This window comes from Leucoraja erinacea, chromosome 21, assembly GCF_028641065.1.
Source record: "Leucoraja erinacea ecotype New England chromosome 21, Leri_hhj_1, whole genome shotgun sequence".
NCBI lineage: Eukaryota > Metazoa > Chordata > Chondrichthyes > Rajiformes > Rajidae > Leucoraja > Leucoraja erinaceus.
The window spans coordinates 29,306,846-29,323,216 of NC_073397.1; the positions used below are offsets into that span (position 1 = coordinate 29,306,846).

A 16,371-nucleotide genomic window follows, 5' to 3' on the forward strand; every position below is an offset into this window, starting at 1 on the left:
TTCTTGTGACATTTGGTTCAAGCAGCTATGACGTGAATCAAGAAATTAAGCAATATTTTAGAAAGGTAGAATTACTTTGGTTTCCATTAAATCCACTGCAACCATTCATAATTAAAAAAGGTTACTAAATTAAAAATTCCCTGAAGATCAAAAACATAAATGGCATTATTGTAAAAAAAAAGGAAAAAAAATCATATTTAAATAACATAAAAAATACAAAAGATATTATGCAAATGAATAGCATGCAAATCAAAGCCATTCCCAGTACATCCGTACATGTGACAATAAATCTAAACCTAGATCGCATGTTATTTTATCCAACATGGTTGTTTTCATTGTTGTGCAATGGTTTTTTCATGGATTTAGTTCGTTCATAGGTTACAGGAGCAGAATTGGGTCATTCGATCCATCAAGCCTACTCTGCCATTCAATTGTGGCTGGTCTATCTTTCCCTCTCAACCCCATTCTCCTGCCTTCTTCCCATAAACACCAACACCCTTGCTAATCAAGAATCTGTCAATATTAGAGTTAGAAACAGACAATACCATTCAATAGAAAGACAGAAACTAAGAACCAATGTCCTGCTTCTTGTAAATTGGTCTACGGTATGCCAAGTCTGAAGATGAACCATTTAACAATCATTTTGGAAATAATCACCATCTCAAATGGATTAACTAATCTAAAGACTAAAGGCTTAAATAAAGGAAAATCCTATATTTCATTTCCAGTCTGTGCATTTTTAGCAATAGGTAGGAATTTCTGCCTTGGGGAATCATTAGGAATCTATGAAAAAAAAAACACATTTAAATGTGGATGTCTCATAGAAATGCATTTTCTCTCCCTCAATTAACAATTCCGAATGAGATTAGTTTTAGCTATAACAATAGTTACTTATTATCTGTGACTAATGTCAATTTGCTTCTTTAATTATAAAGATCGGGGGGGGGGACTGATTAAACCTACCCTACGTTGATGGCTTTCACAGTATGAGTAATGCAGTAGAATTATTTGAATTGATTTCAATAGCAGCAACTTGAAGTAAAACTGCTGCTAAAATACACCAATCTCGTCCTTTTTTTCTCTGAGAACTGCTGAATTTACTATTATAATAGAGCTAGGAAACTGTAAGTGTTCAAGATATTATTGTAAATGTTCCATTAATGTTCATGGGTGAATTTAAAAGAAATAAAGCTTATATTCAAAAACGTGATCCAATCAAAATTTATGAAATTTATTTATAAGATTTATTTTGCTGAAAAGCTGTTTAACTATAATATTTTAAGGCTTTCCCATAGAAACTGCCCAACCTGCTGAATATTTCCAGTATTTTCCCTATTTATTTCATACATTAGCTGTGTTTGCAAAATTCATGAGGCCAGACTATTTTTGAGTTGTCAATGGCTAGATCAGTAAAACATTTACATCCATGGGAATAATTAACAAATGTATTTTCCTTTTGATTTTCCGACAATCCAAGCCAAATTTTTTTCTCATCTGCTTTCTATTGTGTCAGTAATTCTAAGAGGTATCAGGAACATTGCTGTGACTAGGGCTTAGAAATGCCCATTTGGTATTTGGTGAAAGACAAGGGCAGCACGGTGACGCAGTGGTAGAGTTGCTGCCTTACAGCGGCGGAGACCCGGGTTCGATCCTGACTATGAGCGCTGCCAGTATGGAGTTTGTGCGTTCTACCTGTGACCGTTCTCACGGGTGCACTGGTTTCCCCCCCCCCCCCCCCCCCACACTCCAAAGATGTACAGGGATGCAGGATAATTGGCTTTGGTAAAATTGTATATCGTCCCTAGTGTGTAGGATGTTAGTGTGCGGGGATTGCTGATCAGCGCGGACTCAGTGTCTACTTTGGTTCAAACAGAAAGGGCAGGTATTTTTTAAATCAAGTTTCATAAAATAAAATAATCTAAACTAAATACAACACCATGTCATTGACATTGCATTACAAAGAACTTTGTTATTATATCCTTGGGCCTTTAAGCTTTCAAAATCCTTGAAAGAAGTGCAGGAGCCCAGTGTCAGTGTTTGTGCAGGCTGATGGTAATGCAAATAATGCTCAAGGGAAGGGGAAATGTCATCTCCATTGACTACAGATGTATCTATTCCGAGAAGCTGAGGAACAGGCGTTTATAAGCGGGCACAGGCCAGACTGTGTGCAGCAGTCTTCTGTGATGGTGCGGTATTTCTTCTTTGTATTACAACATTTTGTAGTAACAACACAAGAGTTTTTTAAGCCGAGGTGGTTCTAAAAATAAAGACCAGGGTGGGTTCTCTGGAAACAGTACTTGCGCGTTTGATATTTCCTGAAAGAGTGGCATTTTGTTTTGATGTTCAAAGCCATCTACATGGCCATAATAAGTACTTCATAGATAACAAACATGTGTAGCAGGCAAATAGAATAGCAAATTGCACCTTGACCTACAGTTCAAAGAGATTTGAGTGCAATGGTAAAGATATTCTACTATATTGGCAAGGATTCAGTGAAACCCCATCTGTAGAACTGAGTTCAGCTCTACACCCCTGACCAAGCACAAAACTACCACAGAAAGAGTGCACCAAAGATTCACCAAACTGGTTCCTGGAATGGCAGGACTATCAGACATGAAGAGATCAGACAGACAGGTCTTTATTGTCCAGAGTTTGGAAGAATGGGACGTGACCTGATCAAAACATAGAAGATTCTTGCAGGATTCGACAGGATAGTTAAGGAATGACCCTTCACCTGGCCGTGGGGCGCAATCTCAAGATAAGGGTTTGGCAGTTTTGGACCAGAACAAAGCGAAGCTTCACTCAAAACAAGATGAATCATTGGACTTGGTGTGCGGAGCAGGCTGAGACATTGATTGAGCTAAACGTGGAGAGAGACGGATTTCTGGATAGTAAATGAAATCGAGAGATAAGAGGACGGAGGAGGAAAACGGTGTTAAGTTGGAAGAAAACGTTGTCAAGGCCGGCACGGTGTCAAGGCCGGCACGGTGGCGCAGCAGTAGAATTGCTGCCTTACAGCGCCAGAGATCTGGGTTCAATCCTGATTAGGGGTGCTGTCTATACGGAGTTTTACGTTCCACCCCTTGACCTGCGTGGGTTTTTTCAGAGATCTTCAGTTTCCCCCCACACTCCGTACAGACATACAGCTTTGTAGGTTAACAGGCTTGGGTTTGTATACTTGGTATAAGTGTAAATTATCCCTAGTGTGTGTATAGGCTTGTGTTAGTGTGTGGGGTTCGCTGGTCGGTGCGGGCAATGTGGGCCGAAGGGCCTGTTTCCGTGCTGTATCTCTAAACTAAACTAAAGATCAACCATGTTCTGGCTGAATTATGGAGTAGGATTGAGGACTTCAAAGACGACTTCTCCTATAATATTCTCTTATATTAGTTTATCTTGGCATCATGTTCGGCACCCAGACATTGTGGGCTGAAGGACTTATTCCTGTGCTGCACTATTCTATGTTCCATATGCTTGTGCTCTAAACTAGTTGGATTATAGCCATATTGAAAATTGTGGAGGATATTATTTGGGTTTTAGCAGTGCAAATAAAACTGTTATCTATAGTAAAGTATGAATTGGAGGAACAAGTGAGGCATGATAGTAAATCCCAAAAACATATACACATAAACACACAGACAGATAACACTGAATGGAAAATATGCTACAGGTTTACCATACACAAAGCAAAATTTACACATTTCCAAATTATTTGGGATTTTAAAGTTCAAACAAGTGTCTTAGTCATCTGAAATTTACAGTTCCAAATACTTACGTTAATTACACTACGAATATAGGCCTACCTGCCCCTCATAATATATGGACATGGACAAACAACAGCACAGGTATTAAGAAAACACTTACCCGACAGCTTGATGCCTTCTGCAAGCCCATAAGGGAGATAGGCAAAGATGATCATCATCCCAAATTCCAGTGATGGTGTCTTTCGGAGGTCAATGTGCTTCAACAGGTAGATTCTTGTATATTAAGAACAAATGCTCACTTGCACGAGACACATACAAAATAACACAATTCCGTGTTGTAAATTGCAACACTCTTCAACTCCGCTCACCAATCCAAAACTAAAGATAGACACAGAATACTGGAGTAACTCATGCGGGACAGGCAGCACCACTGGAGAGAAGGAATGGGTGATGTTTCAGGTCAGAGTCTGAAGAAGGGTCTCGACCCAAAACATCACCCATTCCTTCTCTCCAGAGATGCTGCCTGTCCCATTGAGTTACTCCAGCATTTAGTGTCTATCTTTGGTTTAAACTGGCATCTGCAGTTCCTTCTGACACAATGCAAACCTCAATGCAGGGGCGCACAGTGGGGTTGGTCCATGTTTAAAACTATTTCTGAAACTCTCATTTACGTCACTTGACATTGGAGCAGATTTTCAACGGTCCTAATATCATTGGTTGCCTGCTTCTGGATTGTGGTCAGCATGGAGGGCAGACACAAAATGCTGGAGTAACTCAACGAGACAGGCAGCATCTCTGGAGAGAAGGAATGGGTGACATTTCGGGTCGAGACCCACTTCAGGGGGCAATTAAAATTCTTGACTAGCCTTCAAAACACTTGGGCACTATTAAAATAAAAAAAGGTTATACATTTTTCATTTGATCTAATCGAACAGGACAGACATTCGCACAAATCTATAACTGATTTATTACTGTCAAAATAAAAAAAGGTTATATTAAATCATTCAGGATGGTGGCACAGTGGAGCAATGGTAGAGTTGCTGCTTTACAGCACCAGAGACCCGGGTTCGATACCGACTACGGGTGCTGTCTGTATGGAGTTTGTACGTTCTCCCTGTGACCACGCGAGGTTTCTCCGGGTGCTCCGGTTTCCTCTCACACACCACAGACGTAAAGGTTTTTTAGGTTGATTGTCTCAGGTAACATTATAAAATTGTCCCTTCTGTGTAGGATAGTGTTAGTGTACGGGGATCGCTGGGCTGATGGGCCTGTTTCCACACCATCTCTAAACTAAACTAAAGATAAAAAACAAAAATTAAACATTAAAATCAACTTGATCAAATCATATGAAAGATGCATTTTATCTTTCTTCCATTCATTTCAATGTGTTGCTACTTTTAATTTGGAGATAGAGTGTGGAAACAGATCCTTTGGCCCATCGAAACCACACTGACCAGTCATCTCCATAAATTATCACTATCCTATACACACATACACACACACACACACAAACACGAGGGACAATATTTACCAAGCCAATTAACTTACAAATCTGCACATCTTTGGAGTGTGGGAAGAAACCGGAGCTCCTGGAGAAAACCCACGCAGGACACAGGGAGAACGTACAAACACCATACAGACAGCACCCGTAGTCGGGATCGAACCCGGGTCTCTGGTGCTAAAAGCACTGTAAGTAGCAGCAACTCTACCACTGCGCCACCGTGCTGCCATTACGTAGTCAGGGCCGCCAGTTACTTGCGCCATGTTACCTGGCAAAAGTTCACCATGTAGATTTCCTAATCCGAGAGCCAATTAATCTGTGGAAGCTAATGCTGTTTCCTTTCAACTTGCAAAGCCAATGCAGCTGTTTCATAGTCAAAGCAGCTGTCCCAGAGCCAATGCTTTGTAGTGCAATGCGCTGCACTATAGCAATAACTCAGTTACAGATTTATTTGCCAACGACTCTGTCCTGCTCGGTTACACCAAAAGTAAATTGTAAATGCAGATGTCCAGATTTATAGAACTGGATCACAGAGGGCATTTGTACCAACTGTATAAAGTACTTGAATTTTATTAAAATTCCTCTGCAATATTTCAGAGGAATATTTCAATTTACTAATTGAAAGTGGGTTTAGGCCCAAGGTGAAGGATATGAAAAGTGAACATCAATCAAACATTTAATTAATCACACTGCAGTAGAGCAAGTTCACAAGAGAACCACAAGGTGAAGAGAGGACTTTGTGTGCTGCGACTCTTTTGAAATGTTACCTTACTAACTTTGTGACATAAGGTAACATGTCAAGAACTTATATTATAGCTTTAGGTTTTAGTTCAGATACACATCATGGAAACAGGCCCTTCGGCCCATCAAGTCCATGACCAGTGATCACCCATACACTATTTCTATCCTGCATTTTTGGGACAATTTACAGAAGCCAATTCACCTACAAACCTGCACATCTTTGGAATGTGGGAGAAAACCAGAGCATGTGGGAGGAAACTCTAGCTAAGTCTTGTTGTAAATGTATTTCTATTAACATTTTGAGCACCAGATTATTAAGAATATATACATTTGAATAGCTGTAGGTGCTGGTGTACAAGAAAAGTGCAGGAGTAATTCAGAGTCAGGCAGCATCCCTGGATAACATGGATGGTGAAGTCTCGGGTCTGATCCTCCTCCAGACCAGTTGTAGAAGAGGGGAAAGAAAACTGGGAGCAGGACCAAGGCTAACAAGTAATAGGTGGGTACAGGCGAGGTGGGGATACAGGCGAGAGATGAAACTATTAAAAGTTGTGCCAGCATGTTTAGTGCAGCACAGTGGTGCAGCGGTAAAGTTGTTGCCTTACATCGCCAGGGACCGGGTTCGATCCAGACTATGGGTGCTGTCTGTATGGAGTACGTATGCTCTCCCTGTGATCGCATGGGCTTTCTGAAGATGTTCCTGTTTCCCCCCCCACACTCTAAAGATGTACAGGTTTGTAGGTTAATTGGCTTCAGTAACATTACAAAGTTGGCCCTAGCGTGCAGGATAGTGTTAGTGTACGCGGATCGCTGGTCGACACGGACTCGGTGGGCCTATGGGCCTGTTTCTGCGCAGTATCTCTAAACTCCAGAATGTGTGATGAGGATAGTTGCAAAATGTGAAGCCTGACGAAGGAATATAGGTGGAGAAGAGAATGTCTAAAAGGGAAAAAGGGGATGCGAGTGTCTGTAGGTTAGTTACCTAAAACGGGAGAATTCAATGTTCATACCATTAGGATGGATGCTACCCTAGTGGAATATGAAGTGCTGATCTGCATAAATTAGAACGATCAAAAAAAAGATATCAAAGCAGAGATGAGACCGGTGAGTGTTCCAAGTGCTGCAGATCCAAAGAACATCTTGAGGAAGTACGCCAGCGCCTGTAGGAATGTTTGCCATCCGCTAACATCAGGAGCATTCTCTCTGGCCAAACCTTCAGCTGTGCTAGAGTGGAGCATTTAAACACATTGTTGCTACACACACACACAATCATTCATTGTTTGCACAGTCTTTCATGGAGAACAATTAATGTGCAGAAATTATGTTAACACAACACTGGTCAAGAATAGAATGAGAGACATACAGTGCGGAAACAAGTCCAAGTCCAGTCCCTTCATCAAACACCCGTTACTGCACCAATCCTATTTTGACTCGCATTCCCATCTCACCTCTGGGATTCTACCACTTGTATACACACAAGGGGCAATAAATAGTAGTCATTTAACCTACCAACCTGCACATTTTTGGGATGTGGGAGGAAAATAGAGCACCCAGAGGAAAGCCTCCGCAGGGAGAACATGCAGACTCCAAATAGTCAGCATCAAAGGTCATGATGTTGGAGCTGTGAAGCAAAGACTCTAGTTGCCATTGTGCCAAATGTTATATGCAAACTGTAAAACAGTATCATGGAATAAAGAGAAGACTTGTCAAATAGATTATAATGTTATGTGATTATTAAAATTCTTAAAGCAATCTGCTGGAGAATAACCGCATGCTTTGGAACAACTCATCTGCGTGGCACAGTGGCGCAGCTGGTAGTGCCGCTGCCTCACAGCGCCAGAGGTGCTGCCTGTGTAGATTTTGCCCGTTCTCCCTGTGACCACGTGGGTATCCCCCGAGAGGCCTGGTTTCATAGAACCGTAGAAAATAGGTGCAGGAGAAGGCCATTCGGCCCTTCGACCCAGCACCACCATTAATTGTGATCATGGCTGATCATCCCCTATCAATAACCCGTGCCTGCCTTCTCGCCATATCCCTTGACTCCACTAGCCCCTAGAGCTCTATCTAACTCTCTCTTAAATCCATCCAGTGACTTGGCCTCCACTGCCCTCTGTGGCAGGGAATTCCATAAATTCACAACTCTCTGGGTGAAAACGTTTTTTCTCACATCCCCTTTCTCACCTTTTTTCCCTCCCACAACCCAAAGACGTGCGGGATTAAAGGTTAATTGGCCTCTGCGAATTGCCCCAAGAGTGTAGGGAATGGGTGACAAAGCGAGATAACACAGTAAGGGTGATTGATTGGTGGTTAGCATGGAACTGGCGGTTGGCATGGAACTGGTGGTTGGGCCAAAGGGACTGTTTCCATGCTGTATCTCTGAAAACTCTAAAACAGTGCAAAGTCAGAATACAAAATACATTTACTGCTTGCAAAATACAAAATAATCAAAAGAGGTGCATATAATATGAAAAAGATGGCAAGCTTACTTGGTAAGGACTATAGACACTGCATCATTAAGAATGCTCTCTCCAAATACCAACATGTTCAGAACAGGATCCACATTCAGAGCATTAAAAATGGCAATCGTCGCCACTGGATCAACAGCAGAGATTAGAGAGCCAAATGCAAAACTGCAATACAAGAACAGTGCAAAACCATAGGTACATGTCCAGGTAATACTATACAGTAACTATTGTGTGTGTAGGACGTTCCATTCAACATTTATTCTTGATTCATGAAAAATACAAGCTTAAGGATGTGTTAATGGGCATATCGCAGGAAACATGTTCCCGATGTTGGGGGAGACCAGAACCAGGGGCCACTATTTAAGAATAAGGGGCAAGCCATTTAGAACGGAGATGAGGAAACACTTTTTCACACAGGGAGTTGTGAGTCTGTGGAATTTTCTGCCTCAGAGGGTGGTGGAGGCCGCTTTTCTGGATACTTTCAAGAGAGAGCTAGATAGGGCTCTTAAAGATAATGGAATTGAGGGATATGGGGAGAAGGGCAAGAACGGGGTACTGATTGGGGATGATCAACCATGATCACATGGCTTTAAGGGCCGAATGGCCTCCTCCTGCATCTATTGCCTATCTCTTCTATGTTCTAACTTTCTTTTTCCACACGAGGAAACATTGAAAACCAAGTTCAAATATCAACAGGAGAAGGAAGATGCGCTGATTTGCAAACATTTTCTCGAATCTGATAATATATACCAGATACGATACAAAAGCATTCAGCTTTCAAAACCCTGCTGGCTGGTCTGTCAGGATTTTTCAAGATTGGCTGATTAAATAGTCAAGAAAACCAGTCTGGCCAGAGTTAGCCAGTTTGCAAAAGAAAAAGCAGAGTATTGTGATTCATGAACAGATGTTCCAGCATTAAAACAAAGAGACTTTATTAAAGGTGGGCAGAATGTGAAAAATGCTGGCCAGGAAGCATGAATTCATGTATTCAAGGTAGAATAAATGGCATTTAAATATCCAGAAAGTAGGCAAGTGAAGACAAAACTGATCTTTGCTGAAAACAACTGAAGATTGCATTAGGACAAAGGATAAAGGACATTTCTTGTCACATGCACCAATTGGTGTAATGAAATTTGAGTTCCCATGCAGCACACAAATAAGAAAAACTCAACACTATAGAATGTACCATGAAACATCCCTCACAGCGGAATCAACGTTTCCCACTGTGAGGGAAGGCAATAAAAGTTCAGTCCCCCTTCCTCATGTTCACCCGTGGTCGGGGCCTATTTGAGGCCTCCACAGTCAGCGCAAAGGTCGGCCCGATGTTTCAGGCCCTCCTGCTGGATGATGGTACTCCGGCGTCAGAAGAACACTCTCAGTGGCTTGGAATGTCCGAATCGGCCACATCCTCCCGGAGACCGCGGTTCCCGAAGTCCACAGGCCGAGCTGGGCGGAGCTCCAACACTGGCGACCTCAGCGAAAGATCCCAGGCCGCCGCGATGTTAAAGTCAGCACCGCCAACGGTTGGAGGCTCCGCAGACCACAGCTCCACGGTGTTAAAGTCCGCAGTCCCAACACTTCGGAGCTACAACACGGTGACTTCGATAAGGCATCGGCCACTCCGCGATGGTACTTCGGTACTGCGCCGCCGCTGAAGCTGAAGCTCTGGCCAGTCTCCAGCAGGAAAGGCCGCGCCAACCAAGGTGGTAGGCTGTGAGGAGGGGGGCGAAGATGCGTCTCGGTGGAAAGACGCATTCTCGACCCAGGTAGCGACTGTGATAAGCTGTTTCCCCCTCCCTCCCCCCACATAAAAAGACTAAAAGACCATCACAACAAAACCTTGACGGACTAAAGGATGAAAGTATGAACATCTGCAGGCGAGGCTGCCACATTCGATGGTGCCACCATCTGGGGTTCCCTTCTTCGATCATAGACAAGGCCCTCGCACACGTCTCCTCGGTATCCCACAGCTCTGCTCTTGCTCCCACTCCACCAAGTCGCACCAGGGACAGGGTCCCCCTAGTCCTCACCTTTCACCGCATCAACCATTGCATACAGCACATAATCCTCCAACACTTATGTCACCTCCAACAGGATCCCACCACTAGCCACAACCCATCTCCATCCCTTTCCACAAGAGACATTGCCTGGGTAACGCATGCCTTCCCACCCAAACCACCAACTGCAGGAGATGCAACACCTGTCCCTATACCTCTCCCCTCTGCTCTGTCCAGGGACCCTGATAGTCCTTTCAGGTTAAACAGAGGTTAACTTGCACCTCCTCCACACTCATCTACTGCATCAGCTGTTCGAGGAGTTCTATATATCGGTGAGATCAAATACAGATGGGGTGATCGTTTCGCTGAACACCTTCACTCAGTCCACCTTGATCTCCTGGTTGCCAAACACTTTAACTCCCCTTCCCCTTCCCATACTGACCTTTATGTCGTGGGCCTCCCACTGTCAGAGTGAGGCCAAATGCAAATTGGAGGATGAGCACCTCATATTTTGCTTGGGCAGCTTACAACCTAGAATTGAATATTGATTTCTTCAACTTCAAGCAACCTGCGTTATCCCCTCGCACTCCGTCCCTCCCCCACCCAAGTCGTCCATCAAGTTTCACTGTCGTCCTCTTAGTTTCACTCATTATCACCCTCTCCACAGCCAACAATGGAGCATTGTGGGCTCCGCCGTGATCATCGTTGCTGCCTTTGATTTGTCCTTTTGCATTCCTTTCATTCATTTGTTCTTAGCACCTCTTCAAACCTCTAGTTTTCCTCTCCCCGACTCTCAGTCTGAAGAAGGGTCTCGACCCGAAACATCACCTAATGATTTTCTCCAGGGATGCTGCCTGACCCTCTGGGGTTACTCAGTCTTTCCCATTGTCTATCTTCAAGATAAAACATTACCAGTTTTAGCACGTCATCCGACATGGGACCCAGCTAACACTGTTCCACACCATGTCCATGGGCAGAGTGCGCAGAACTTTCAATTTCGATTTCTCTTTGCCATAACGTGGCTATGAGTCAGTTTAAAAATAATTCAAAGTATTCCACAAGCCTAGAATGAATCTTGCAAAATAATTATGTGGAAACATTTTCACAAGGAACTGAAGATACAGGTTTACTAATAAGGCCATAAAATGCTGGAGTAATTCAGCAGGAGTAATTCTCTGGAGAACATGGATAGATGATGTTTTGTGTCGGGACCTTTCTTCAGACAGAATGAAATGGGGGTGGGGCAGGAAAGAAAGCTGGAAGAGAGGAGGGATAGGACATGGCAAAGCTGGAAATAAGTGAACAAGGGGGATATTTTGATAAGCTCAGACAAAGTCCAGATATAAAAAGACAGGCGTGACCCCAACAGGATAAAGAGTTGTGAATTTAATACATAATAAAGAGTGCGGAAATAATTACCTGTCTGTCACTGTGAGCTTATAGATAACTTCAGCCTAAATGAGAGAGAAAAACAAGTATTTGAATTGAAATCAATGCTGGGATATTTCAGATAATGCCCTTTTTTAAAGTTAACTTTCTGCCAAATGGCAAAATAGCATAAAGCAAAAATCTTTCAATGTGACAATTAAATGAAGCTTTTAGATGATTTTTTTTAAAAGCAGTGCTGGGGGATGATTATTGAAATTGAGATGATTCATCCATCAACGGTGCTCAAAACAATTGTTAACTTGGCTCAGTCATGGTATTTACTTATAATTTATATTTTTGCTTCACAATTTAAATTCAAATGCACCAACATTGCTACAATGCCAAGTTGCACAAGTCCTACAGCTGAAGCAGCACTTTTCAGCCCAAATATTGCAAGAAGGCCTGTACGGGGTGGCACGGTGGTGCAGAGGTAAAGTTGCTGCCTTACAGCGCTAGAGACCCGGGTTCGGACCCGACTAAGGGTGCTGTCTGTACGGAGTTTGTACGTTCTCCCTGTGACCATTTGGGTTTTCCCCGGGTGCTCCAGTTTCCTCCCACACTCCAAAGATGTACATGTTTGTAGGTTAATTGCCTTCGGTAAAAATTGTAAATTGTTCCAAGTGTGTAGGATAGTGCTAGTGTATGGGGATCGCTGGTCCACTGCCATCGGGAAGAAGGTACAGGAGCCTGAAATCTGCAACATCCAGATTCAGGAACAGCTTCTTCCCCACAGCCATCAGACTATTAAACACAACTTCAAACAAACTATGAACTATAACAACCTATTGCACTGTATCTGTTTACTGGTGTGTGTATATATATTCTATGGTATACGGACACACTGATCTGATCTGCATTTATGACTGCAATATCCTGTTGTGCTGCAGCAATGCAAGAATTACATCATCCTATCTGGGACACATGACAATAAACTCTCTTAACTTGACTTGATAGTATGTAAGCCTTGATCCGAACTAGTGCTGGGATAATGCTCGTCAATTTATCTGTTTTATTGCAATAATAAAGTATCTCCTAACACATTAGCCTCAAGAATCATCATCAATATAGTTCTAGATCCTTGTGCAAATTAATTGAATCACGGGTCAATTTTGCTATTTTTTCCATATGACGAGTTCCTGTGTTCACCGTTTGTTCTTATATTTTTCTGAAACCCTATATTCTCTTCAAAAAAATTATTCTCGCCATATTTCATTCGCTGAGTATTACTTCCAGTGATTGCTATGAAATTTGCTTTCAGTTGTGAAAAAACTTGTGAAAAACAACTTCCAACAGCAGCAATGAAGTTGAAATGATAGCAGTGGGCCTTAAAATATGAAGATTGGACATGGGAGGACTGGAGAAATGAGTCATTTATTGCCAAGAACCATTTCCTGGTTCAGGGCCAACGTAGCCATCATGTTTGGAGATCAGTCGGAGAGCCAGTGAGAAAATGCCACATCGATCAGTTCATCAAACATCCTGAAAAGAAGATGTTCTGGGGTTGCATTAGCGACTACCGTCTTGGTCTGCTGCACCCAGTTGATGGAATGATGAGATCGCCATGATATATATCAGTCCATTGTGGAGAGGAGTGGTGCCAGAGATGGTGAAGACTTTTCCAGGTGCATCTGGGATGTTCCAGATATTCCTGCTCAGTGCCACGCATCAAAGATTGTGACCCAATTTTTCCAGCAGAATATGGATAAGTGTCTTGGACTGGCCTGGTAACTCAAGACCCGAAACCGATTGAGAATTTGTAGTCAATTATCAAGGAGAAACTGAAAGGAAAGGACTGGGCCACGAGACAGAAGCCCATCTGGGCAAATATTTCAGCTGTGGTGTCGAGATGAAAAAATCCTCTGAAACCGTCAGAATTTGGTTGATTCTGTGCCAAATTGAGTCAAAGCCTTGATAAAGAACCATGGTGGATCAATAATGCACCTAATACATGTTGATACAATGATAACGAATAAAGGTAGCCCTGCTGTATTCATATTGACGTTATATCCGAGTAATCTTGATTCAATTAATTTGCACAAGGATGTAGGGTTAGTCTTATCCTTGTGTTCCATGTCCACCATTCAGCCACCTCTGCTGAAAATATGAATGGGTTTTACACACCACAACAGTTGTGGACTCTGTCAACAATAATTAGGAGGACGGCTCGCAAAGCAACATATTCACTTCATCAGATCCACAATACACATGAAGATATATTTAGCTTGGTCAGCTTAAAACCCAGTGTTTATGAACGATGATTTCTATCATTTCATATATCTCCTGCATTCCCTATCTCTCCAACCTAGTCGTCTTAACAGTCCCACTGTTTGCATCCTTCAATCCTACTCATTAGCATACCTCTGCTCCACCGCTCCCGAGGATACCTGTTGCCAGCCCTGATTTGTTCTTGCCTTTTCTCGCCTCCTGTTTCGTTTCCCCCCCCCTCCCACCAACCTCTATCATTCAGTCTGATGAAGGGTTCCGAACCAAAACGTCACCTATTCCTTTTCTCCAGAAATGCTGCCTGACCCATTTTGTATCCAGCTTCAGTATAGACCAGCATCTGCAGTTCCTTCCTAAACATGTGTAACAAAGAACTGCAGATGCTTGTTTAAATCGAAGGCAGGCACAAAATGCTGGAGTAACTCGGTGGGACAGGCAGCATCTCCACAAAATGCTGGAGTAACTCAGTGGGACAGGCAGCATCTCCACAAAATACTGGAGTAACTCAGCGGGACAGGCAGCATGTCCTACACATGTGGTACATTGCCAATCCATTTCTAGTTTATTGATTTTTTTTAGCTGCACTTAAAGCACAGAGTAACAATATCCAATGGACTGATATAATCTGCTTGCCTAATTCTGTACTCTATTAAGTAATGATGGCACAGTTGAGTGTCATTAATCACAGTACCTTCCAGAATACCTGGCATCCGTTTCCCCATGCAATGCTGATAGTTAAACATGATCTGCCTATAAATGGAACCTATTCTTTTTAACGATAACATTTTATTAGATATACTGTTTTATTAACAAGGGAAATGTCTCCCGTCGTGGACTTCTTAAGAAAAGTAAGGAACTCAACCACCGGCGAAAGGTCTGACAGGTGCTGTATGCTGCAACTGGAACCATGAGAAAACTTGAAATTAGGCAGCCATATATTTTAATCCTTAACCAAGCTGTAAGTTGACAGTGCGTGAACATATTATGACACCTACAAAATCTTACCATGAAAACAGTTAGCATGACTTTAGTAGACAGGAAAATGTTCAAAATATCAGAAATCCTATTTATAACGATTTTTCATCAAACTATCAGGCTGAAGAAGGGTTTCGGCCCGAAACGTTGCCCATTTCCTTCGCTCCATAGAGGCTGCCTCACCCGCTGAGTTTCTCCAGCATTTTTGTCTATCTTCGATTTTCCAGCATCTGCAGTTCCTTCTTAAGCTCTCATTATGGAATATCTTTCAGAAATTAGTTTTACAAGGACAGCCAAGAAAGAATTCATGCCAGTCTTACACAGCATGGTTTGGGAATAGTTCATCCAAGACCACAAGAAATTGCATAGAGCTGTGGACGCAGCTTAGACCATCGAGCACATCAATATCCCACCCATTGACTCCACCTACACTTCAAACCTGCCTCACCAGCATATTCAAGGACTACTCTCACCCTGGTCACTCCCTTTTCTCCCCTCTCCCATCGGGCAAGAGGTAGAGAAGCTTGAAAACACAGATTCACCTCCAGATTCAGGGACAGTTTCTTCCCAGCTATTATCAGGCAACTGAACAGTCCTCTCACCAACTAGAGAGCAGTCCTGACCTCTCATCTCCATCATTGGAAATCTTTAAACTACCTTTAATTGGACTTTATATTTCACTATATGTGATACCCTTTATCCTATATCCATACACGGTGGACAGCTTGATAATAATCATGTGTAGCCTTTTTGCTGAACAGATAACACGCAATAAAAAAGCTTTTCACAGTACCTCGGTACACATGACAATAATAAACTAAACAGAACAAATTGCACCAACTTTAATCAATTGCTGATTTTAGTTCTTCAATATTCCAGGTACATTGGCAATGTTGATAATTTCACAAGTTATAAGAGTAGAAATAGGCCGTTCAGCCCATCGAGTCTACTCCACCATTCAATCATGGCTGATCTCTGCCTCCTAATCCCATTTTCCTACCTTCTCCCCATAACCCTTGACACCTGTTCTAATAAAGAATGTATAAGCATGCATGATATAAATTATGATAACTTCTATGCATTTCTGCTGTTGCTCTGTTTTTCTTTAAAGGACCAGATCGAATAGAAGATTGAGCCCAATAACCAACGTTGCTTTGTAGTCCCCTAAGTTGGGGGAGTCCAGAGCCTGGGGTCACAGTTTAAGAATCAGGGGTATGCCATTTAGGACTGAGATGAGAAGAAACGTTTACAGCCAGAGAGTTGTGAATCTAAGGAATTCCCTGCCACAGAAGGCAGTGGAGGCCAATTCACTGGATGTTTTCAAGAGGGAGGGCCAACAG

At 42.5% G+C, this 16,371-nt stretch overlaps 1 protein-coding gene across 2 annotated transcripts in view; it reads right to left on the reverse strand.

The window, feature by feature from the left end:
• The window catches only part of slc9a8 (solute carrier family 9 member 8), a 42,262-nt gene that overhangs the window by 14,918 nt on the left and 10,973 nt on the right, over positions 1 to 16,371 (reverse strand). For both annotated transcript variants that reach the window (XM_055652492.1, XM_055652491.1), the window contains 4 exons: positions 11,825 to 11,859; positions 8,430 to 8,573; positions 7,029 to 7,167; positions 3,862 to 3,967 (listed from right to left, as the gene is read on the reverse strand). In XM_055652492.1, the coding sequence (XP_055508467.1) occupies positions 3,862 to 3,967; positions 7,029 to 7,167; positions 8,430 to 8,573; positions 11,825 to 11,859 (424 nt within the window). The remainder of the gene's footprint in view (positions 1 to 3,861; positions 3,968 to 7,028; positions 7,168 to 8,429; positions 8,574 to 11,824; positions 11,860 to 16,371) is intronic.